Here is a 26,353-nt window from a genome sequence, read left to right on the forward strand (position 1 = left end):
ATTTTATTGTTGGCGCTATCTTATTTACTCTATACTAGAACACGCTCTCTTTTTGTATTGATGTGCGTTCTCCGGATACTTATTACCTGATAGTATATGTTAACATGCGGTATTCCTATTTCTAATTTGGAATAAAGGGACATACCTAATGTACCTTAACCAAACGATGCTATACGCCATGAAACCGTTGGTGAACGTGCGCGGTACAAATTCTTTTAACGTAACGTAACGTATACTTAAATGGTTAAGTTCGTAACGCATGCTGCTCCGCTTACCCTATTGCTTTGTTCCTTTACTCCTCTACTGCTCTAGTGCCAACATCAAAGAACGATATGCGATGTTGATTCCAGTCTGAAACAGGGGGGGTACATCCCACATTGATCCATATCAGGGGGTCCTTGTTTGTTTCACAGATTATTACCCACGGACTCTCCGTGTGGGACTTAATTGCTATCTATAACCCATATACCGCTCGATGCAAATTGTATGTAATAGCTTAGATTTGTTTAAAAATTGTGTGTGTGAGAGATAATACCCCTTATTACTTTGTTATATTTAACATTCTTTCTTCATCTTTCTTTCTTTTTCTATACTGTCTTCACCCTAAAAAAAATGGCTCAGATGGAAACCTATGGCTTCTCAGACGAAGAATTTGCCACATTAGTAGGCATAACAGTACCCCAAAATCAGAGTTTGGTCCCCACTTTTCAAAATAATAGTGATGTAGGAAAATTATCTAATCTAAGGAAAAAACTAATAAGAATAGAAGCCCATGGAGAGTTCATGTTGAACTATTTAAAAGCAGGTATCATCCCATTAGGCTTAAGAATTAGAAACATCCCAGGGTTATTCGTAGATGTAAGAACATTTCTTCATAAGTGGAGTATGATAGCGAGCAGGTGCTCGCGAGATCTTATGATCCTTATCATTGCAACATCTAAAGAATTGGCTGCGGAAGTTAAAAAAGAGATAGACGAATTAGAGGACAAAATAAAAAAATCTACCACCTTAGAGGAAGCAGAAAAACAGCTAGAAGCTTTAAAAAAAAGATATTTTGTTTTTTTCTGAGTATCTCACGAAGAGAAAAAATGAGATATTCTCAAAGGACAAAAGATTTTATACAATAGAACGTACCTACCCATACCTTGGGGATAGTTTCTACAAAACAGAATACCAACAAGGAGGAACAAACTATAACCCACCCAAAATTAATACCTTTTCTGATTCATCAGATCCAGAATCAGATGGTGACTCAAACTATCAAGAAGAGGGTCCATATAACCCTAACAGTGGCCGTAGAAATCAGCGTCAACCTTTTTTAGGATATCGCGGAGCAAAACGGGGGCGACAACGAGTCCGATTTCAGCCACAGTCGAGAGGCCACTACCAATCCCATCAATATCCCATAGAGCCCCAACAATACTTGGAGACCCGCAACAAGCAATACCAAAGGCAGTGGATCTAATACCCATTTTTAATCTCTCTAATCATGTCCTCTCAGATTCTGACGTTTCTATTTTAACTATAGGCTTATCATTTGTACCCCATTCAAACACCAATCTATTTGAACTTCACCAAGAGATACACTCCTTTTTTAGAAAGATTAGACTACAGAAGTTCTTCATGAACAGAGATAATATAGAAATAGATGTCAATACGAATAATATCGTATCCTTACCATCCACCTTTACCCCGACTTTAGACCAGCTGGGCCCTGAGATGGCTATTTTTGAAAAAGTAGTAATTAATAAACTAACATCAGCTCTTCGGTATGCACCTAAACCAATATATAATATCTCGAGAGAGGAACATACTGCCCTATATAATTTAAAGAACAACAAATCAGTGGTAATAAAAAGTAGTGACAAGGGTGGTGGCTTTGTTTTGATTGATTCTGTCTCATATGAAACAAACATGCTCACAATGCTTAATGACCCTATATTCTACAAAAAAGTCACCAAAAATCCAACAGAAAGAGTAACTAAACTAATTCAAAAAATAACTACTCAAGCTCTGAACAATGATATAATCACAAAAAAGGAGCATAATTATCTAAACAAATCCCAGAAAAAGATAGCTTGCATTTAGGGTACACCTAAAATGCACAAAAATGAGGAAATCCACCCTACCGTCCGATTGTTTCAACCATTGGCACTCCCACTGAAGCCTTATCAAAATATCTTGACAACATTCTGAGACCATACATACAATTCACCCCCTCATATATTAAATATACAGGGGCTATCATCGCAAAGGTTGAACATTTACCATTCAATGAAAAGAAAGACCTTTTAGTGACTTTGGATGTTGAATCCCTCTATAGCAACATCCCTCAAAAAGGAGCTATAGAGGCCACGAGTTGGTTTACTGACCTTCATCATATACCATGCAATAAGCCATTTATTTTACAATGCTTGTCAATAGTACTTCAGGAGAATGTGTTCCAATTTGGGGAACATATGTACCAACAGACGAGAGGCGTCAGTATGGGGGCAGCAATGGCACCATCGATAGCCAATATCTACATGGCAAAATTTGAATCTCAAAATATATACAATGAGATGGCACCATTCTACGAGTCTGTTTCCCATTGGTACCGGTTTATAGATGATATATTTTTCATCTGGACCAATGGGGAACAGACTCTACAAGAATTCTTGGAATGGATAAACTTGGCAGATAGCAATCTTCGCTTCACTGCACACATAGACGCAGTCAAGGTTGAGTTTCTTGATATATATATAAAAAAACGTATCTAACAAACTGGAGGTTGACTTACATATTAAGTCAACAGCAAGAAACACGTTGCTCCATTTCAGTAGCTACCACCCTAGAAACCAGAAGGATGGTATACCGTTTTCCCAGTTTCTTAGGGTGCGTAGAAACTGTACCAACATTAAAGGCTATGATGTTCAGTCCGAACAAATGAAACAAAAATTCATTGCACGTGGGTACCCACACCGACTAGTACGTGAAGCATATAAACGAGCTCGATATTTTGATCGAGACGCTTTACTCAACTCCAACAAACAACAAAAAGAACAAAAGCTAGTTTGTATTACCAAGCATTCCCCCCTAAATGCCACAGTCAGACAGATCATCAACTCAAATTGGCATTTGTTGAATGTAGAATCTACCCAACCAAAACTACCAAAGCCCATGTTTGCGCATCGTCGCAACAAAAATCTAAAAGATCTAGTGGTGAGATCACGTTTCGAGGGACCTAGCAACAAAATTCCATATATACAGAAATCATTTGATGGTGGTAATGCCATTAGAGGAACCTCGAGATGTGGCACATGCCAATCATGTGATGGCATCATATCAGGTGAAACATTCACATTCAATCAAGTAAAAATACAAGCCAAGGAACTGTGGACCTGCAATACAAGTAATATTGTCTATCTTTTATTATGTCCTTGCAATTTAGGTTATGTCGGAGAAACCTCAAGAACAATGAAACTCCGACTCACAGAACACAGGTCTGCTATCAAAACATGCAAATTGACAGCACCTTTGGCGTCCCATTTCTCTGAAATTTATCACTCTCCGTCACAGATTCGATGGCGGATCTTAGAAAAGATCCATACATCTAATAATAATGGCGGAGATAAAATAAGAAAAAAAAGAGAGGTCTACTGGATCTTTTCTTTAAACACATTTACCCATGGTTTAAATAATGACCTACAATGGATAAATGCGATACTGTAACAAATAAACACTATAAACTTGTCACTCCTAATATCTATAATAAGTCAAATAAGTAGAAATTTGGGTCTCCCATAGTATTTAAGCATAGTTTCCATAAAACCATTTCTATGGAACGTTCTATACTAGATCTGGGTACACCGTTAATATAAACAGTGAGGAATTTCCCTTTAAGACACACGTGATAGGAAGCAAACCAATAGACGTAGGCGTTATATAAACCAATGAAAACTTGCTTGTCAAATTCTTGCCTGAAAATTCAGATACCGCCGGGATCTCAGCGCTACCGGTCTGCCTTTTCTACATAAATCAAGGTAAGCCTTATACTGCACGAACACGCTTTAGGAATCGGCTAAAATTATCACATATTTCCGTAGTATAACGCGAATCGCGTTTCTGTCTCTCTCTAGATATAAGACGCCGGGAACCTTTGGCAGCCGGTTTGTCTCAACCTGCACACATACAGGTAACAACATAATCCTCGGTAACAAGCGGACTGTGTTTATGACATTTTTAATATGGCACACATAAAATAATAGCATCTGTACTGCGTTCTTCTTGTTATCTAGAGAAAAGACCATCATATCTGGGACGTTTGAATACACCGCTGACGAGTGGCGTCCCACAGAAGTCCTACCGCTCGAAATTATTTTAAAATTGGTAAGAAGCCCACTATCCTTCGATAAGTTAATAAAAGGACGTACATAAACTAAATAATTATAAATGCGAGTTGTCCTCTTTAAAGTAGATGGAAAATCATTTTGTTCAATCAATGTAATGTAATGCGCGTTACACTTCCTCCATGATCTAGATAAAAGAACTTCTAACCAGGAACGTTCGATCGAACCAGTGCCACATAGCGCCTCAGAGAAATCAGTACTGCAGAGAAAAAATCTTTATATCTTGGTAAGAAAGCTACTGTCTATTAGTATGTAAGGAAGACGTCATGTACAAACTAGGTGACCACATAATGTGGGATGTACCCCCCCTGTTTCAGACTGGAATCAACATCGCATATCGTTCGTTCATGTTGGCACTAGAGCAGTAGAGGAGTAAAGGAACCAAGCAATAGGGTAAGCGGAGCAGCATGCGTTACGAACTTAACCATTTAAGTATAGCATCGTTTGGTTAAGGTACATTAGGTATGTCCCTTTATTCCAAATTAGAAATAGGAATACCGCATGTTAACATATACTATCAGGTAATAAGTATCCGGAGAACGCACATCAATACAAAAAGAGAGCGTGTTCTAGTATAGAGTAAATAAGATAGCGCCAACAATAAAATCTCTGTTCTATTGCAATGAAAGATGACCTTATTGCTAATTCTAATGGTTGTTATCCAATTTCAGAGAAATAAATCTTCTGCCGCTACCTTTATATCTGCATAACCCTTTTCAATGCGAGTATTCGATGTCAGCCGCATAATTTGTCTATCTAGGTAAGCATAAACTGATGCGAATCGTTTGTTTGGAGTAACTGTCTTTAGATAGATCCACTAGTAAATGAATATCTACTATACCCCGTTAACCTATCGTGAAAAAGAAAAAAGAAAAGTGCTATAAAATCCGATTAGATTACACAATATGACAGGGTAATATTTGAGATGTGAATTGTGTATATCACAATAAATCGTTATCAGTTATTCATGAAAAATAATTTAAATGTTTTTTTAATATACTCGAAATCAAGTGAAAACTTCTTTTCTTCATCCTTTTTCCCTCTCCCACTTATATTTCTTTCCTTTCCCTACCGTAAGATTGTCTCAATATAATAAACTTCTCAAAATGAGGGAAATAGTAAAAAATGGTCATACTGAACACATTAGGTCTTTGTAATATGTTGTAATTATGTAAATAGAGTTGTGTAGATTTGACAGAGATGTGTGTATATATGTATAAATAAGGTTTTTTTATGTAAATCTGCATATCATCATATATGTTTATGAGCGGTATTATCAATAATATGAAAACCACAAGCTTTTGACACATGATATTGTAATCCAAAATACAAACTGTTTTTTGCACTGTAAATATAAATTTGTAAATATATCTTTTAAAACATGTCTTACAGAAATACGATGGTACAGTCCTGAGGAAGACACACCTGTGTTGAAACACGTAGACAGGAAACCATCTTTTAGTTTTTTATATTGTAATTGACGAGTGTCTGAATTTATGCATATGGAACAATGCTGAAATATTTTACCATTTATGTATAATCATGTATCCATTTTTATCATTTAATCATGTCCTATAAAAGGAATTAAAATGTATCTTATGTGCAAAAACAGTTGTTGATCACAGTTATTTTGTTTGGCAAATGCCAGTATTCATGTGCTAGTGGTTATTAGAGATTTGCCTGGGTGTTATATTCACACTAAGTGGTCGGAATGGGCACAGTCCTGCTTAGATTTTTTATGTTTTCTTCTACTACTTACCCAAAGATTTTGAGCGCGATGATGACTAACCTAGGGAACGACTTGTGCAACCTGTGAACCATGAACGAAACCAGAATTTACCCTTTAACTTGGAAGGGTCTTGTTGCAGATTCTTCAGGTGCAGAGTATTGCCTCGCAGACACGTATGGCCTTCGGGTTCATTGATGCACAGTTACTGAAGACTTTAAAGTTGAGGCTCAACTCCAGGCATTGCAGGCAAATCTGATGAGTATCTGTCACATACATTTGTTTGCGATAGTCCTTGCAGGATGTAAAACCTTTAGCTTTGGGAGGCAACATTATTCGTGTACACTAGAATTCAGATTTTTTTATTAGGTAAATGGGTCTTTGAGAGATAGCCTCGGGTCCACGTCTGGTAGTGTGGAAAGAAAACTGGCATCAGCGCACAGGGATGGGTCTAATATAGGCTCCATTAATCTTTCCTGGGAAAAACTGCATCTGCGTGGAGCTGGGTGTTACCACCTACCAGCACGCATACATGCTGCTCAAAAGTTTCCAGATCCAGTCTGACAACTGGGGAATATTCAAATGGTGAGGAATCTGAAGTTAGAAGTCTCTATTCGAATAAATGGCTGTCAGAATGGCCCTCTCCTTCAAATTGGAAAGGTCATAAAACTCACCTGTGAAAGCAAGGACAAAGGTTAAATTGATTCCACCACTGGTATTATTATTCTCATGGGCAGAACTGAAACAAGTGAGATTTGAAGAGATAGATCAAACAAACTGCAGAATTAAGTGACTTTAATCTCGCTATAGCTTTGCCATAGTAAATACAGCAAGGGCTACAAGTCTGCTGAATCATGAATGGTATGTTAGTGTTAAACTTTATTTTTAAAGCCACTTCATAAAGGGTTTTCGGAGAACAGCTAAGTGAGGGTGAACATTTCATCTGAATGCATTCATTAAGAGAACATGTTAGGAGGACTAGTCCTCGTTTACTTTTTATAAACGGGCAGATGGTCATTGAATAGGTACTTTCTTACCATTTGCAAATAATGTGGTTTCCTTTTCTTCTCAGACATGTAAAATGTTTTTTCTTCTTCCCCTTTTGAAATTCTATAGTCTTCTTGAGGTCTGTAAAGTAAGTAAACAGCAAATTGTGAAATCCAATTTAGTTTCAAATGAAAGCAAATCTGTGGTAAATAATCTCCATTGTATTGTATCTAGAATAAAACACGGCCAAAAAAACACTCCTCACACTAATAGGGAACATTTAAAGAATGAACACATTTTAGTGAAGGTGATATTTGGCAATACTGAGAGAGATAAAAGAAAAGTAGAATAGGTTATTTGATAGGATTTGGGAAACTGACAATCCTTTGTTGTTGTAAGGGTCCGAGTAAAATGCTCTCACCGGACTTCATGACTAGGTCTGGCAAAGGCAATCTAACTCAGAGAAGGGTGGTCGTGAGTGAGTTGGAGGGTGGATATTTGTGCATTACGGTCTCTTTATCTCTGCTAGATAAGTGAAGTGCTAAGAAGTGCAATGTGGATAGGGTTGTCAGATAACGCATCAGCAGGAATGCAAATGCTACTTACCAGTATGCATCTGTTCTTGGCATGTAGGGCTGCTGACATTCATATCTGTGCATAGATCGCCGCCTAGTGTTTGGTCCGGATGATTGCACATTGTTGTCCTGGAAGAGTCTTCGAAGTATCACGAGATAAGTGGCTCCTCCCCTGGACTACAGTGCGCATGGGCATCGCCTCCATCCCCAGATTGTTTTTAGCCATTGGCAGAGATGGAGTGAACTATGTGAGTGATGACCATGCCATGAGCATATGTACATATATGAATACTGCAGCTGCTACAGGCGCCGGGGAGGAGGGCGGGCGATATGAATGTCAGCAGCCCTACATGCCAAGAACAGATGCATACTGGTAAGTAGCATTTGCAGTTCGAGGCATGTGGGCTGCTGAATTCATATCTGTGCATAGAATACATAGCAGTCCTCCTATTATTGGCGGCCGCCCATGCCAGCTGCAGCAGTTTGAAAAAGTGTCTTGAGAACAGCCTGACCAACAGCTGCCTGCTGTTTAGAGTGCACGTCTACACAGTAATGTTTAGTAAAAGTATGTGTGGTAGACCATGTGGCTGCTCTACAAATATCCTCTAAGGGAATGTTCCCAAGGAAAGCCATAGAGGCCCCCAACTTTCTGGTGGAGTGGGCTCTTGGTGGAATTGTGAGAGTGCGTTTAGCCTTAGCGTAACAGATCTGAATACATTTCACGATCCACCTAGCGATACCAGCTTTGGAAATAGCATTACCCTTGTGGTGTGAGGCAAATGCAACGAAGAGTTGCGTGGTCTTTCGAAAATCCTTTGTCCTGTCAATGTAGTACATTAAGGCTCTTTTAACGTCAAGGGTGTGGAGCATCCGCTCCGCCAGCGACTCAGGGTTTTGAAAAAACACTGGCAACTCAATTATCTGGTTTATGTGGAATTGAGATACAACCTTGGGTAGAAATTTAGGGTTAGTGCGGAGCACCACCCTGTTAGCATGTACTTGGAAAAATGGTTCTTGGATGGTGAGTGCTTGTAACTCACTCACCCTCCGTAGCGATGTAATTGCTACTAAGAAAGCCACCTTCCAAGTCAGAAACTGAAGCTCACAAGAGTGCAGTGGCTCAAAAGGAGGACCCATCAGCCTTGTAAGAACCACATTGAGGTTCCATTCTGGGGCTGGTGGAGTCCGTGGTGGAATGACCCATTTGAGCCCTTCCAGAAATGCCTTGATAGCAGGAACCTTGAAAAATGAAAGGTGTTGCCTATTCTGGAGGTATGCGGCTATAGCAGACAGGTGAATGCGGATGGAAGAGTACGCCAAATTGCAATGGTACAGATGAAACAGGTAACAAATGATGTTCTGAATGGAAGCATCCAGCGGGTCAATGTCGTGGTTTACACAGTAAACGACAAACCGCTTCCATTTAGCCGCATAACATGCTCTAGTAGTGGGCTTCCTTGCCTCCCGAATGATGTCCATGCAATCGGGGGGAAGATTGAGGTAGCCAAACTCTAGGACTTCAGGAGCCAGATCGCCAGGTTGAGCTGTTGCGGATCTGGGTGCTGAATGTCGCCATGGCTCTGCGTCAGATGGCTGGGCGTGAGATGGAGCCTTTGATGCGGTACCACGGAAAGTTCCAGAAACGTGGTGTACCATGGTTGGCGAGCCCACGTTGGAGCAACCAGGATGAGAGTCATCGAGTGCTGCCTGAGCTTGCGCGCCACCAGCGGTGCTGGGGAAAAAGCGTACGCAAATCTGCCTGACCAGTTCATCCATATCGCATTGCCCTGCGATTGCGGGTGTGGGAACCTGGCGGCGAAGCTTTGGCATTTTGCATTCTCCTTTGTGGCGAACAGGTCTATCTCTGGATGACCCCACCTTAGGAAGTACGGTTGGAGTACTGATGGATGTATCTCCCACTCGTGCAATTGGTGGCTGTGCCTGCTGAGCAGGTCCGCCATCTGATTGTCTTTGCCTGGGAGATGCTCCGCCATGAGGAATATGTTCCTCTGAATGGCCCACTTCCACATGCTCTGAGCCAGATGAGACAGCTGCGGAGAGTGTGTGCCTCCCTGCTTCTGAATGTAGTACATGGCTGTCATGTTGTCCGTCCGGATCAACACGACCTTGTTGCACAGATGTACTTTGAAAGCCTTTAAGGCCATGAAGATCGCCATCAGTTCCAGTACATTGATGTGCATCTTCCTTTGCTGTAATGTCCATAGTCCCTGCACTGTGTAGTGGAGTACATGCGCTCCCCATCCCTGGAGAGAAGCGTCCGATGTCAGGATAATCTGTGGTACAGGCTCCTGGAACGGTCGGCCCTTGCAAAGGTTTTGTGGATTCCACCAATGCAGAGAGTTGTACGCCCGACCGCTCACCAACACTAGGTCTGTTAGTTGCCCGTGAGCCTGAGTCCACTGACGTGCTAGGTACTCCTGAAGCGGACGCATATGTAACCTCGCGTGCGGGACGATGGAGATGCAGGAGGCCATCATGCCTATCAACTGCATGAACACCTTCGCTGGAAGCGAGTGCTGAGGTCTGAATCGTTGGATCAGCGTCTGGATACTGGCGATTCTCACTGAATTTGGCTGCGCAGTGGCTGCCAGAGTGTCTATTGTCGCGCCCAGATACTGCCGTACATGGGCGGGTTGGAGATGGGATTTTGGGTAATTCAGTGAGAATCCCAGATCGTGCAGGAGATGAATGGTGCGGGACACGTGGTCGGCGCACTGCTGTTCTGACTTTGCCTGAATGAGCCAGTCGTCCAGATAAGGAAAGACGTGGATGTTCTGGCGCCTCAGATGCGCCGCCACAGTCGCCAGGCACTTGTAAAAACTCTTGGCGCTGTGGTGACCCCGAAAGGCAGAACCCTGAACTGGTAGTGCTGGTCTTGAATTGTGAATCTGAGGTACTTCCTGTGTGAAGGATGCAGGGGAATGTGAAAGTATGCATCCTTGAGATCTAGCGTAGCCAGGAAGTCCCCCTGCCGAAGCAGAGGGAGGACCTGCTGCAACGTGAGCATATGGAAGTGTTCTGACAGAATGTACCAGTTGAGGGGCCTGAGGTCCAGGATGGGCCTGAGGGATCCGTCTTTTTTGGGGATTAGAAAGTACAGAGAGTAAACTCCTGTTCCCCTTTCTTGCAGTGGCACGAGCTCTATTGCCCCTTTTTGCAGCATGACTTCGACCTCCTGCTGCAACAAGTGCAAGTGCTCGCCGGACATAGGACGGCTTCTTGGAGGTATGTTTGATGGAGTGGAAGTAAGTTCCAGACAGTAACCGTACTGGATAAGAGATTTGACCCACCTGTCCGTGGTGATGGATTTCCACGCGGGCAGGAACTGCTGGAGTCTCCCCCCGACCGGTGTTGTATGGTCGGGGGGCAGTGACAAGGCGTCACTGTTTGTTGGTGGTGGAGGACCTGGAGCTGTTGTTTCCACGTCCTCTGCCTTTGACGTTGTTGCCCCTGTAACCACCTCTACCCTTGTTGGTGTATGAGGTTTGGGTGTTGCTTTTATAGTACTGCGTGGATAGTGATGCCTGACCCCTTGAGGTGCCTCTGTTATTGGAGCGGCGAAAGGAACCACCCCGAAACTGCTGGGACTGGAGGGCCCCCATAGACTTAGCAGTGTCCGTGTCTTTCTTCATTTTTTCAAGGGTTGCATCTACTTCAGGGCCAAACAGGTGGTCTGGATTAACTGTTTGATTTAAGATGGTTGTCTGTATGTCTGGTTTAAAGCCTGATATTCTAAGCCATGCATGTCTACGCAGTAACACGCTAGTGTTTATAGCCCTGGAGGCGGTATCAGCCACGTCCAGTGCACACTTAATGGAAGCATTGGTGATTAGCTTCCCCTCCTGAATTAACATTTCAGCACCCTCTTTGTACTGATCAGGTAAGTGCTGCAGAAGTGTTTCTAGGGTGTCATAGTGCGCCCTATCGTAGCGTGCAAGTAGGGCCTGCGTGTTTGAAATGCGCCAAATATTAGCTGCCTGTGCAGCAATGCGTTTTCCTGATGCTTCAAAGATTTTCGATTCCTTATCTGGGGGAGGAGCATCACCCGTGGTTTGCGATTTTGCCCGCTTGCGTGCGTTGGATACAACCAAAGAGTCCAGTGGCAAGTGTCCCTTGATGTACGTTGGATCAGTGGGCGCTGCCTTGTATTTCTTGTCAATACGAGGATTGATGACTCGCGCCCGAGTGGGCTCCTTGAAAACCTCAGGCGCGTGCTTCAGCACCCCCTTGAGCATAGGCAATGTCTTGACAGTCTTTTCAGCCACCGAGAAAGTGTCAAACAGAAAATCGACATCCACTGGGTCCGCATGGAGGTCGACATCATGATTAGCCGCAGCTCTCTCAATCAGAGCATTGAAGGCTGCCGAGTCCTCTGTTGGAGAAGTTTTTGCTGCAAAAAGTTGCAGTTCGTGACCTGACTGAGGGTCCTCAGGGTCGCCACCAGCAGACCAAGGTTCATTGACCTCCTCCGGATCCGAGTACGCTGGATAATTGTACTCGTCCACCTCATCTTCATCACCTTCCCCAGCGACCGAGTGAGCTGGTGAGAGTTCCAAATTTTGTGGAGATGCAGGTTCCACAGGGGCAGAAGTACCCGCAGAGTCCAACTTCTTTTTGAGTGGAATACGAAAATGTTCTAACACTGGCTCCGGGGTGATCTTCCTTTTAAGGAGAGAGAGTTTGCCTGTGTTGGCGTCTATGACAACCTCTCGACGCTCCTCGTCCGCGAGTGGCTGGAGCCGAGGCTTCGACACCACCAATGACGCTTTAGGCGTCGACACCAGCTTCGAGGGCGCCCCGGCCCCATGTTTCGGAGCGAAAGCCTTCGGCGTCGTCTTCGGCGGCAGCGTGAAGTGGATCGGCATCTGCGCCTTTGCCGGTTGCTGTGAAGGCTTCGGCACCACATCCTTCGGTTCGGGAGCCAATGCGTCCTTCCGAATACGTTGAAGGGACTCCGTGACCTTCTTGGTTAAGGACGGTGAGGGCTGGACCGGCTCGAGCGATTCCCCCGAGTCCGGAGTTGGGTCGGCGGTCAAAGGCACGGTCTTCGGAGCCGACACATCACCTCCCTTGGCCTTGTCGACCGGAATCAGCGCAGCCAGAGCTTTGGGGTCGTCTTGAAGCTTCTCCGAGGACCTTTTCGGGTCGTCGACCTTCTTCGGCTCCGACGCGGCCGCGTCGGTCGTCTTCGCCTTCGGCTTCGACACCGGGGTTTTCGGGTTGGCCATCTTGGCGCGGCTCTTGACGTCGGCGGCCATTTTGGACGTTTTAGGCGCTGAGGCCTGCGGAGCCTTCGGTTTCACTAGTGCGACTTTCACTTTCGGTTTCGACACCGCTGGTGCGGACCCAGATGGCTTCACTTTCGGTTTCTGTACCGGGAGTGGCGCATCACCAATGTCCGTGGCCGGGCCCGGAGGCGGGGCCGTGGGACGAGTATCAAGGTCTTGGGTAAGGCCCGAAGGCGATCCCTCGACCTGGGCCGTATAATGGGGATTGACCCCTGAGTCAGTCTGAGGATGCTCCTCCTCTGAGCTATCCTCCACGGTGGCAATGGCCCCGTCGTCCCCTACCACTCCGACGACTTCCTCAAACTCCTCGTCCCCCGCGTCGTAGTTTTCATCCTCTGACGCCGGGCTGGAGTCCGAAACTTGTAGGACGGTGTTGTCATCAACGTCTTCCTCAAAGATGTTGTCCGGCGGGGGCGCCGACAACTGGGCCTGGAGTCTAGCGGCCCGACGAAGCTTGAGAGTCTTCTTGCACCGGAACTTGGAGCAGGCCATACACCTGGCCTCATCGTGGTCCGGCGACAAACATTTGTTGCACACCGGGTGCACGTCGAGGTGTGAATACTTTGAGGTGCACACCGGGCACCTCTTAAACGGAGTTCGTTCCATGATGAGTAGTCTGGAGCGTCGTGTAGGCCCGTCCGCGCCGACAGCACGCGGAAGTGCAGCAAGCGTTCGGAGCCGATGAATAAACAAACCCGAACGATGGACAATACCGACGCAAATTCTAAAGACCTTTTGGTCTCAAGTTAGGAAAGTTAAACAACTATCGATTCCGACAGAGGGAACCGAAACACATCCGAACCCAATGGCGGAAAAAAACAATCTGGGGATGGAGGCGATGCCCATGCGCACTGTAGTCCAGGGGAGGAGCCACCTATCTTGTGATACTTCGAAGACTCTTCCAGGACAACAATGTGCAATCATCCGGACCCAACACTAGGCGGCGATCTATGCACAGATATGAATTCAGCAGCCCACATGCCTCGAACACGTTTTCTCCTGATATGGGCTTTTTGTTAACCTGTTTTTTGTTCTATAACTAAATACAGATTCCTTATCTCCTGAATATCCCCAGGCACCAGACTGGATCTGGAAACTTTCATAGCTCATTGCACCAGCAGGTGGTACTGGCTCCATCTCTGTATCAGACGCAGGACAGGTGTGAAGTCACTGAATTCCATACAGTGCCACCACAGCACCTCAATGTCTGTTCCTTGTCCATTTTGCCTGTGCCTTTAGACGAAACAGAACAGAGAGCATGGATGGGTTGTGAACTAACTAACTTGGAACCTTATTAATATCATCCTTCAGAACAGGAAGTGGACAGGATCAGTGCGTAATCTTCAGGTAGAAAAGCTATCTCTTGGAAATCTATTTACCAAAGATAAATAACTTTATCTTCTGATGGATACTCCTACCTGCAGATTCATCACCTTCTGAACAGATAACATAGCAGTACATCTTACCCAAGAGGTGAAACTAAAGAAGAGGTTAAAAAAAGGGAAATCCTACAGCACAGACTGAGTAAAATGATCATCACTCTAAGACAAAGCAACTCTTGGTCAGGATTATGCCCACTCTCCACAGGAATGGGTCATATAGAGGGTGTAGTCCCCCCAGGGGTAAGTAGTCAATTGGCTACAATCCCTACACTTCCCTAAACACTCTAGATTCAGTATTTAGGGGGCCCCCTGACACCAGGAACTCAGATGAGTCTACTTGGGAACCGAAGGAAGACTAAGAAGAGCAGATATAGCAAGAACAGTGGACCAGCTCCGAAACTGGTGCCAAACCCTGCCAGGCTGCTGCTATCAAAACAATTGCGAAGACCTGATTTGTTCAGAACCTGTGCATTTTTCTAAAGTCTGGGAAGACCATTTAGTGCTTCAACAACCTTGTATCTCCCTTGGGGAGTAGGAGCCACTCGCTGCAGGCACAAAAAGCACTTGTCCAGAATGTTAGATGTGGAAGAACGAATTTACAGGTTAGAACGAGATACAGAAGAGAGAATTGCCAAGAATAGATGGGGGCTTGCCTTGACTGAGAGAGGGCAGGTACCGCTTTGTTTTTTTAATAATGTAGTTGGGTTTAATCCCTGATGTGTACTAGACGCATTGTAACCATATAGCAGAGGGATGGGGACTTTAATTAATAGCAATTTCAAACAAGGACATTAAATATTGCCCGTAGATGCGGGTCTGACACATACATTTTATTCACATTTCCCAGAATGTACATCTAACTTAAGGGACAGATGGATGCTGCCCAGAGCGGTATCCTGAAATACTCGAACAACAAAGTTTTGAAGGTAACACACCGATTCATTTTTGCCTAAGAGGGTATGTGTATTATAAATGAAGCATTGGTAAAGTTGGGGTAGATGGGGACATTCATCGGTGCACGGGTTAGAGCAATAATGGAGTGGACCATAGGGGAGTACTGGGTTAACAAATAGAACAAAATTGTCCAGTTTTGAATTAAGGTGATAAAGCATAAGGAATTATAAGGGAATGGCAATAAATGATTGACATGTTCATGAATTACCAGAATAAAAGCCAATGGTGGGCATTACGGTGCAGGTTATGTACTGACTTTTTCCAGGATGTGTTCTCACGAGGTAGTCACAGACATGTGATTGTGGTGAAGAAGAATAGATATAGGCAGGAATGGTTATTTTTCTATTGATATGATTAAAAATAATAAGGATTGTAGTGTTTAATTAGGTTTAGCAGATTTAATGAATTTTGGTGAGATCATTGAGAGATCGGTTTCTTCAATTTACAGTCCTGATGATGTCCAGTGTGGATAAACGCGTTGGCTGGCACTAAATACTGTGATGTGATCTAGATTTATTAAATGAAATTTGTAAAATAAAATATACTTTGTGAACATAGTCACAAGGATAAGTTACTTACCTGTAATCCTAGTTCTCTTCCAGGGGTATACTCATCAAAGTCATAAGTACTGAATTATCTCCACCCACGTGTGGCAACCCAGAGCATTTACAAAAACACATATCTGTTTATGTATTAGACAAGAAGTACGTAGTACTAAACACACACATATACATGTATAACATAAAAATAATATGCAGTCCATACATATCCAGTAGGCTAAGAAGCCAAAATGACATGTATTTCTCTAGTATGAAAATCACACATATACATATAATGTAAGAGACGGACATGCACAGTAATCGCATTCCACACAACCTTTTATTTTACATAAAAGAAAACAGGTAATAGCAGACAATTAGCCAAAGAAAGGCTGTATAAATAAATGACATCCTTGTACAAAAAAGGAAACTGGCACCTTTAAGGCATCAGAGACCCTGAGTACTTTGCCTTTAAGCCCACCAGGAGGCCCCTGCTCCCATCATGCACCACAGGTGACAGTTAGGTCAGTTCTTTTCTACGGTATAAGAAACCTGTAGAAACCTGCAACAAAGTATACAGAGTAATTTGTTAATGCTTGTCCAGGGAGGCCGGAGGGTTGCTTAAGACTTTGATGAGTATACCCCTGGAAGAGAACTAGGATTACAGGTAAGTAACATATTCTTTTCTTCCAGGGGATACTCATCAATAGTCATAAGCACTGAATAGAGTAGCAAGCCCATACCTACTTCCGTGTGGGAGAGCAAACAACAGCAAACTAAATTGAAGTACACATGTTAAAGGGTATTAGCAAACAAGCTTCTCAGCGAGGCTTGCTCAACCTGAGCATCTGCCTGCGTGTCAGCATCTAAACAGTGGTGGCAAGTAAAAGTATGAACTGATCACCATGTAGCTGCTTTACAAATTTCTGCCATGGGGACATTCCTCAGGAGAGCCGTGATAGAAGCTTTTCCCCTAGAGGAATCAGCCTTAGGCTTCCCTGGAGGGGATTTGTTGGCCAATTGGTATGACAGTAGAACACAGGAAACTATACATCTAGAAATTGATCTTTTGGAAGCAGGATGTGTTCTGAGAACTTAGCGTGAAACACAGTATAAGGTTCCTTACAGCAAAGAGCCTGGATCTCACTTAACCTGCGAGCAGTAACGCGGCTTTCCATGTTAAATGATGTAAGGAAGCTTTATGAATAGGCTCGAAAGTAGCCCCCATTAACTTTGTTAGCGCAATTTTAAGTTCTCATGGAGGAGAAGGAGACCTGACTGGTGGGTAAACCTTTCTCAAGCCCTCAAGAAAATCCTTTACCACAGGAATCCTAAACAAAGAAGTCCGGTTGGGGGACTTCCTGTAGGCTGTGATAGCTGCAAGGTGGACTTTAATAGAAGCAAACTGAAAACCAGATCTAGCCAAATGCAGCAAGAAGGGTAAAATCACCTGTTCCTGACCCCGGATGGGATCATGTCCATTGTCCACACAACAGGAAGAAACGCTTCCACTTGAAGGCATACGATCTCCTCATGGAAGGTCTTTTCGCTTCTTTGAGAATAGCCATACAGTCTGGATTCAATTGTAGGTGTCCATATTGTATGACTTCAGGAGCCTTGCTGTCAACCAGAAGGAGGACCGGTTGGGGTGGAATACTCTCCCTGCCTGTTTGGACAGGAGATCCGGGCAGCATGGTAACCTCCTGTGTGGCACTTCCGATAGTTTAAGGAGGTCCGGAAACCACCCCTGGCGGGGCCACTCCGGGGCTATTCGGATCATCCTGGAGTTGGTCTTTTACAGCTTGTTGATTACAACTGGGATCAACGGAATCGGTGTAAAAGCGTACAGTAAGCTCTGAGACCATTCGATCAAAAGGGCATTCCCTTGAGATCCTTGTTGGGAAAACCTAGATGCGAAGGCGGGGCATTTTGTGTTTACCGCGTCTGCAAACAGTTCGATGTCTGGCATTCCCCATTCTTGAAAGATGCTGTGAGCGACCTCGTTGTTTAGAAGTCAATCGTGGGCTTCGATGAAGTCTCTGCTGAGGAAGTCCGCCAGGGAGTTGAGAGAGCCCGGTAGATGACTGTCTACTATTGACAGGTATCTCGCTAGAAGCCTGTTCCATATGGTTTCAGACTCTATGGAGAGCGTTCTTGATCGAGTACCGCCCTGTTTGTTCAAATAATACATTGTCGTTGTATTGTCCGTTTGGATTAAAATGGAGCAAGACTTGAACAACAGGAACCAGGGACAGGAGAGCAAGATGTACGGCTCTCAGCTCTAGCAGGTTGATGTGGTAGCTCTTTTCAGAGTCGGACCATAGACCTTGAACTTGCAGAGGACCCATATGAGCACCCCAATCCTAGAGAGAGGCGTCCCTGACTAGATTTAGGGTTGGAGGATCCTGGTGTAAAGGGACTCTCTTCATCAGGTGCAATGGCTTCATCCACCACCCGATAGAGTCTTTGGCTGATTGTTGGAGAATTACATCATCCTCCCATGGCCCTGATACTTGCCTCCACTGGTCCTCCAAGCACTGTTGTAGTGGACGCAGCATGTGTAATTGTGCGTTTGGTACTATAAAGATGCAGGACTCTATTGATCCCAGTAGTGATAACACCGGTCCAACTGTCAGGAGATGCATGTTTAGAAGGGTCAGGCATTTTCCTTGGATTGATGACAACCTCTCCTCCGAAGGAACAATGCTTGCTTTTTCGGTGTCCAACAGTCTCAAGTCCAGTATCGGGCTGTACTCTGTGGTGGGGCCTCTTTTTTGTACAAGGAAGTAACAAGAGCAGACTCCTTGATTTCTTTGAGAGGGGACTTTTTCTATAGCTCCTTTCTTCAATAAGGTGTTTACCTCAGTTTGTAACAATCGTTGGTCGCCGTGAGAAGATTGCCATTTTGAACAATGTTGACAACACATTTGTCTTTTGTTATACGTTTCCACTCCTCCAGTTGTAACAAAACACTTCCTACCACCGAGTGGACAACAGCTTTGGGGGAAGACACACCTCATTGTTTTTGTGGCTGCTTTGGTGCTGTTGACTGCTATTTGGCTCCACCTCTGCCACGTCCCGGTCTACGTTGTTGGAACTGGGACCTTTGCTGTGTCTGACCTTTGTTCAGCGATATCCAGTTAAAGGATTGACCCGCTGCTGGAAAGAGCGTTTGTCATAGGAACAAAAGCGACAACCAAATTCCTTTTTTCTTTTAAAGGCCTATAGCCTTTAGGGTATCCAACTCAGTTTTCATTTTTGCCATTTCGTCGTCCGAATGTGAACCAAACAACGATGAGCTATCAAAGGGCAGATTGACTATCTTTCTTTGAGCATTGGGCTTGAGACCCGCGAGTCAAAGCCATGCTGATCTTCGGGAGCAAATACCATGGGCATATCCATGGGCTGCCAAATGTGCAGAATTGGCCGCTGTACTAATGATCTGGTTAGCTACCAGGCCACTTTCATCTACGATCTCTAGCAAATCCCTTGATCTTCTTTGGGTAATTTGTCTGTGAATCTTGTTAAAGAGTCCCATAAAGACCGGTCATATCGTCCCAGTAGAGCGGGGCTGCACTAGCCATCCTCATGACAGATCCTGAAGTACTGCACATTCTCTGTCTCAAAGAATCCATGTTCTTGCTATCCTTCTCTGGAGGAGCAGATGGAATAGAAGTATTGGAATGTGCTTTCATGGCAGCGGCAACTATAAGGGAATCCGGCAGCGGATCAGAGCACAGAAACAAAGGATCTTGATCTGGAGCCTTGTATTTTTTGAAACCCTTGCGGGACCCGAGCCCACTGTGGCAGGTGTCAAAAAGGTTTTCATCATAGGCTCGAACAATCCTGGCACCAAAGATAGAAGGGGCTTTGCCGAAGCTTGATGGTGCAGTGTTTCAAATATGATGGAAGTAGTTACCTGAGGCACAGCCATGGTGATGTTCAACTTGCTGGCACCTCTACAGAGCACCTCGTTGAATTCCCCAATATCATCAACAGGGGTAACCCTGGATGGTGGAGTTGAAGAGATGGTCGGGGAATAATCTCTACATGATGACCTTGTGGATGTGGTTGTGGTAGGAGACCTCTGTCTTCTCCTTGGTGTATGCAATCCACAGGACCTTGAGCACTCTTGAGCGTGAGCCCCGTCTTAAGGGAGATCTGGATCGCCTTGGGGACCTAACAGCGGAATGTCGTGAGGATTCCAAGGGAGGAGGTCTCTCCGTAGGCCTGGGTTGGATCTTCCATTGCCTAATGTCCTCCAACCATCTGGGTGACATGTGAATAGGAGAAGATTTGTTCCCACTAGCCGGAGGGCCCTCCGGTGTAACCTATATGATAGTTATACCAGGCGAGGAAGAAGCTTACCTCGATGTCGAGCGCCGTGATCTCGACGGTCTTTCTTCAGCAGGAACAACTTGTCTGTCCCTCGATGTCGAACGCCTCACAGAGAACCGGAATGAGCCACCATTGGCGACTACCGTGGTGTTGTCACTCTTGGCGGTGGCTGTAGGAGAGTAGGGTCTGCAATCCTATGATCACCCCAGATTTTTGCTTTTTGCTTCACTGGTTTACGACTTCCCTGGCTGTGGGCCTGCCAATCAGACCCACAGCCTAGCTGTTCTCTCACTAAATTAACACGTGTACCTTAGGTGCATATACCAATTGGTACTGGGCCACCTTATCAGTCCCTGTACACAGGGCATAGGTGTACCCAGGGCCTACCAGGGGCTGCAGCATGTATTATGCCACCCCTGGCTGGCCATCTAAATCTGACACAACTGGCTGCACGACAGCTGGGGCAAGGTGGTGTAATCACCCCTTGCTTTAGATATAGTATACCTATATCTAACCCTAAAATGGACACATGTATTCCTATCAGTCACTCCTATGGCAGGCCTTAACAATCCTGAAGGCAGAGTGCTTGGAATCATGTGAGATGGTGCTCTGGCATGAGCTGAGCCCGTTTGCAGCTTGCGGAACCCAGTCCTAATAGCTGTTCCATGATAACGCGTACCATATACTCTTAAGTGAATTATAATCCTCGCGGTTATTTGCCAACTCTGGTATCGCTTTATCAAAACATGTCGAGTAAGGTGTCATACGGATTGGAATACTAACCCCTCGCCAATTCTGGCGACGGGGTTAGCATTCCACCCTTCTAGAGGGACACGACATGTATGTAACTGTGAACCCCGGGTAAAGTTAACTCAAGCCTCAGCATCACAAAATGGATGCTGCCACCACAGACACAAGTCTGACCTCCTGCTGCTGGGAGTCCTTCCAGCGAGGAGAGCTTGGACAAAGGGTTTCCTGTCAGGGGCGGTGCTAGCACCATCCCAGACAGGGTTTTGTGTATCCCAGGTTGGCAGGGCTGAGAGGAAGGTGACTGCAAGTGTCACCCCGGTGCTCACTGTGCATATGCCGGCTTGAACCAGTTCCAGAGGCACACCAGCCCCTGAGCTGGGGAAAGTCCGGACAGGGGAGAGGGGTGTAACCACCCCCCTTCCTGGTCCCACCCATGGGCAGGACCTAGTCGCGTGCCAGCCCCTTTTCTTAGTATAAAGATAGGAGCGGGCCCCCTTCGCAAAGTAGATTATCTTTGAATCCTGAAACTACTTTCTACGAAAGGAACTCTCGACTTCTTCTCAAGATTTCTCCCTTGTGACTAAGGAGTAGTCACCCTGCATCAGCAGGCACCAACTAAGTATTTTGGGGTTTGGTGCACGTCCTTCCTCCGGAACCAGACCGACCAGCCCGACGAGACCCGGACTCCCTGCCCTCTCTGACCTCTACCTGCCTCTACAGCACAGCTGAGAACCGTGGGTGTGACGAGACCAGAGGAACCGACTATCATCAGAACCAGCACGACACTGATCCAGCACGACCGCCGAGGGGCCCTCGAGTGGGTGCACTGGGGTAAGAGAAGCCCCAACCCCAAGCAGCACGAGCACCGAAGTCCAGCCCCCCAGCATCCACCAGATCTGTGTGAGGCCCTTTTGCTTCTGTGTCGCTTGCCACGTTGTCCGGTCACTTGCCCGTCGGCTAGTGACCCTCCAGATGACGTACTACGTTTGTCTCACCGCTGGTCTAGCTCCTCTAGACTGGCCCTTGTCTCCTCTTGAAGGGGAACTTCCTCGGACCCTCCTGGTCCACTCCAGACGCCATTTTTTGTCGCCACGTGGGCTTGCCTTAGCCAAGGCTTGTTGCCTCCTTCAACGGATCCAGCATCGCCAGCAGCAGACATCCGACGTGGGGCAGCTCGCAGACCTCCAGCCTGGTCGACATCAGCGCCCTGGTCCGTGCAGCAGCAGAATCCAGTGTCACTTCTTCACCTGGCTGAGTGACCTCGTCCGGTGCCATCCTGGTGCCCACCTAATCACTGGCTAGTGATTCAGAACTTGGTCCCCTCTGCTTACAGGTATCCTTCTTCACTGATCCACCCTTGGATCAGCCCGGAACATCTTCACTGGTCGCCTGCCAGCAACTTCTTACTTCAGGCTCCTGAGTATCAACGAGGATTCCCGACGTCACTTGAACCCTGTGCAGCCGCAGCCCCTGGGCTAGGTAAACCGAGTACCACGGTGCTTTAGCACAGGTCCACTCTCTAAGTGTCCAGATCCTTTCTCGTTTCAGCTCTATCTATGTGGGTTCGCCCGACAACACTAACTTTGCATTTTACTAGCATCCATAGACTTTGTCCCGCATCCCGCGTGAGAGTGCACACTCTGCACCCGATCTCCCTAGGCCTCCTGCTCCTAACCTGAAGGTTCTGTAGTGTAGTCCTAGCGATCCTAAAGTCTCTGGATCCAGTTACTTACCTGCTAGTATTTCGCATTCCACTTTTGTAGTATATGGTTTTTCGTGCCCCTCGGGCATTTGTATAAATTGTGCAACTTGAAGTATTTTCTTAAGAGTTTTGTTGTGTGCTTAGCTCCCTGACTCATAAAGAGATCAGGGTAGACCTGTTATAAATAAATATCCTTTTATTTTCATAACAACTTGTGTGGTGTCCTTTCACTTGGTGTTCAAGGGGTATATGTGATGGTATAACAGCTGGCTTAACACGCCCTCTAGAATCTGAAAGAGACACGTTAGTGATAGATTCCTTACCTTAGAATATCCCCAGGCGTCAGACTGGATCCGGAATTTTTTTGCGTAGCAATACCCCTGCGCGTCGGTAGGCGTCGTCCGCGGCTCCGCGTCCGTCGTCGGCGTCGTTAGCGCCAGAATGACGTCATCGGAGTACTTAGACGCCGCCCATGCGCGCTGACGTCAGTTCTTCTTTTTTCCGCGCCAGCTAGCGCAGATCCGGAAGAAGCTCTACCCCCAGTCACTTTTTGACTGAAAAGTTTTTGATCCTTTTTGATCTCTTTTAGTCGACTGTCTCGACTATCGGTGCCAGGGATGCCCGGGTTCAAGCCTTGTACGAAGTGCGGCCGACTCATGTCGGTCACGGACCCCCATCGCCGGTGCCTGAAGTGCTTAGGCCTCGACCACGACGATCGAACCTGCGTCGACTGCCGGGCCCTGACGTCGAAGGCTAGGCGGGAGCGGTCCCGCAAGCGTCTCGAGCTGAGGCACTCGGCCCCGCGCCGCTCCAGGTCCCGGTCCCGGTCCCACGGGAGGTCGAGGGACAGGTCGCGAGGTCGGAGTCATCGACGTTCCGGAAGTGGACACCGATCGTCTGGTTCCAAGTCCTCAGGTAAGAGGCATGAGAGGTCGGAACGACACCATCGGTCCTCCGACCCGCCCCGACGCTCGCTCGATGCGGCCGGGGACTCGGGCGACACCGCCCACGCGGCTCCGCGGGAGACGCAAGCGTCGCCGCCTGCCCCACACCTTCGGGTCCCTGGGCACGGCGCGTCGCAGGAGGAGGTCGAGAGGTACCTCATGGCCATGAGGGCCCTCCCTCCTCAGTCGGTTCCCGTGGCGCCTTCGGGCCGATCGGCTCCGTCTGGAGGTCCTTCCGGGTCGGGCGCTTCGGCCCCGACGACGTCGGGTACTTCGGGCCCGGCGCCGCTGGCGACTTCGGTCCCGGCGCCGCGCGACCTCGCTGGATCCGGCTCCGGATCCGGAACCTCGCCGGTCGACCTTACGACCTCGCCGGCGCCGTCCCTTCAGGTGTCGTCCCCGGCAGCCGATGTGGTTGCCGACCCCAATGCTTCCTACGGTCCTACTCAGGAGTCGGAGGGGCGCCGCTGGGCGCCGATTCCGTCGGCCTTGGAGACTTCTATCTCCACGAGGAGGCCCTGGCTGTTAATCCTGGTCTCCAGGAGCCAGGTGACGAGGAGCAATGGGAGGGGTCCGAGGACCCTCTGGCACGTGATTGCCAGTCGCATCAGGACTGGACATATGAGCTTGGGGAGGCCAGTGGTATTGACACCTCGCCAGACACTGGATTTACGTCGCCCCCGACTGTGGCTTCGGAGGCGGGTTCTGCGTACAGCGTAGTGTTGACGAAGGCAGCTAAGGCCTTAAACCTTCAGCTCCCCGTCGCGGCCGTGAGGACTAATCTCCTCACTGAGGTCCTCAAACAGCAGTCCGGCTCCGCGGAGCCCCTCCTGCCGTTCAATGAGGCCTTGTGTGACGTTCTGCTGGGCACTTGGTCCAAGCCCGCCACAGGCCCCCCTGTGGACAGGAACGTGGCCAGACGCTACCGCCCGGCACCGGGCGACCCTTGCTTTTTGTCCACCCATCCCACCCCCGAGAGCCTGGTCATCCAGGCCTCTAACTCCCAAACCGCATTCCCGTCGGCCCCGCCCGACAGGGAATCCAAGAGATATGAGCAGTTCGGGAAGAAGGTCTTCTCGTCTGTGAGCCTAGGGCTACGGTCTGTGAACACCAACTGTCTCTTGGGCCGCTACACCCACACTCTGTGGGACACGGTTGCGGAGGTGCTGCCACAATGCCCTGAGGAGGTCAGGGCTAAACTCAGCCAAACCCTTGCGGACGGCCGAGATGCGGCACGCTTCTCTATCCGGTGTGGGCTGGATACCACGGACTCACTGGGCAGGGCGATGGCAACGACGGTGGCGGTTCGACGCCACGCCTGGTTGAGGTCCGCCAACTTCTCGGCCGATGTCCAGGCCACCCTTCTGGACATGCCGTTTGATGGCCGTCGCCTCTTCGGCGACAAGGCAGACCATGCGCTGGAACGTTTCAAGGACTCAAGGGCCACGGCCAAGTCCTTGGGCCTTACGGCCCCACGCCAGCAATCGGGTGCCTTTCGCTCCTTTCGTGGCCACGGAAGGGGCGCCCCACCACGGACCGTCAGCCACGCGCCGCAGAATGTTCAGCAACGCGGTGGCGGCCGTGGGAACCGCCGTGGCGGTGGTCGGGGCCAGCGGCGAGGCCAGTCCACACCTCCCTCAGCAGCCCCCGCCTCAAAACCTTCCTAGTCCGAGTTTTCAGGCCCATGTGACGCCTGTGGGAGGCAGGGTTCGCCATCACCTCTCCCACTGGCATTCAGTCACTTCGGACAGGTGGGTGCTGCAAATTGTCCGAAGGGGTTTCTCCCTCCCCTTCGAGTCTTCCCCTCCATCCATGCCACCTCAATACCACCGTGTGTCGGGGGATCACTTGCAACTTCTGCAAGAGGAGGTTTCGGCCCTCTTGGCCAAGAGGGCCATCGAGCGCGTTCCTGGGCCAGAAGTAGGACGTGGTTGTTACTCCCACTACTTTCTGGTACCCAAGAAGGGCAAAGGGGGCCTACGCCCTATCTTGGATCTGCGGAACGTCAACGGCTTCCTCCGGACGGAGAAGTTCAAGATGCTCACTTTGGCTCAGGTCCTGGCTGCCCTGGACCCGGGAGACTGGATGGTAGCGTTGGACTTGCAGGACGCCTATTTCCACATCCCCGTCCTGCCGGCCCACCGGCGTTACCTACGGTTCATGGTAGGCCAAGAGCACTTTCAGTTTACCGTGCTCCCCTTCGGCCTTGCCAGCGCCCCACGGGTGTTCACGAAGGTGATGGCGGTGGTCGCAGCCCATCTGCGCAGGCAGGGGATATCAGTCTTCCCCTACCTCGACGACTGGTTGTTGAAGGCGGGCTCGCCCCAGTCAGTCGTCAGCCACCTCCAGACTACGGCCGACCTCCTGCACTTGCTGGGGTTCTCCATCAATGTGCCGAAGTCACACCTGTGTCCCTCTCAAAAGCTCCTCTTCATCGGAGCGGTTCTCGACTCGGCGCAGTTTCGGGTTTACCCACCCGAACAGCGGGTTCGGGATATTCAGGCTCTGATTCCGGTCTTCAGGCCGTTATCCCGGGTCTCGGTCAGGTTGACGCTGCGGCTTCTGGGGCTGATGGCCTCCTGCATCCTTCTGGTGCGTCACGCCAGGTGGCGGATGCGGGCTCTGCAGTGGGACCTGAAGTTTCAGTGGGCCCAGCATCAGGGCAACCTGTCCGATCATGTCCTGATCTCAGAGGGCACTGCGAAGCAACTGCAGTGGTGGCTCACGGACCGCGACTGGGTCAGTGGCAGACCCCTCTC

The 26,353-nt window shown here is 47.6% G+C and overlaps 1 protein-coding gene across 1 annotated transcript in view; it reads right to left on the minus strand.

Annotated features, from left to right (window-relative positions):
* The window catches only part of BRWD1 (bromodomain and WD repeat domain containing 1), a 2,503,800-nt gene that overhangs the window by 1,619,968 nt on the left and 857,479 nt on the right, over positions 1-26,353 (minus strand). The window contains exon 20 of the mRNA XM_086935423.1: positions 7,152-7,242. Coding sequence (XP_086791549.1) covers positions 7,152-7,242 — 91 coding nt within the window. The remainder of the gene's footprint in view (positions 1-7,151; positions 7,243-26,353) is intronic.

The sequence above is a fragment of the Lissotriton vulgaris genome, chromosome 8, assembly GCF_964263255.1.
Source record: "Lissotriton vulgaris chromosome 8, aLisVul1.2, whole genome shotgun sequence".
Lineage (NCBI taxonomy): Eukaryota > Metazoa > Chordata > Amphibia > Caudata > Salamandridae > Lissotriton > Lissotriton vulgaris.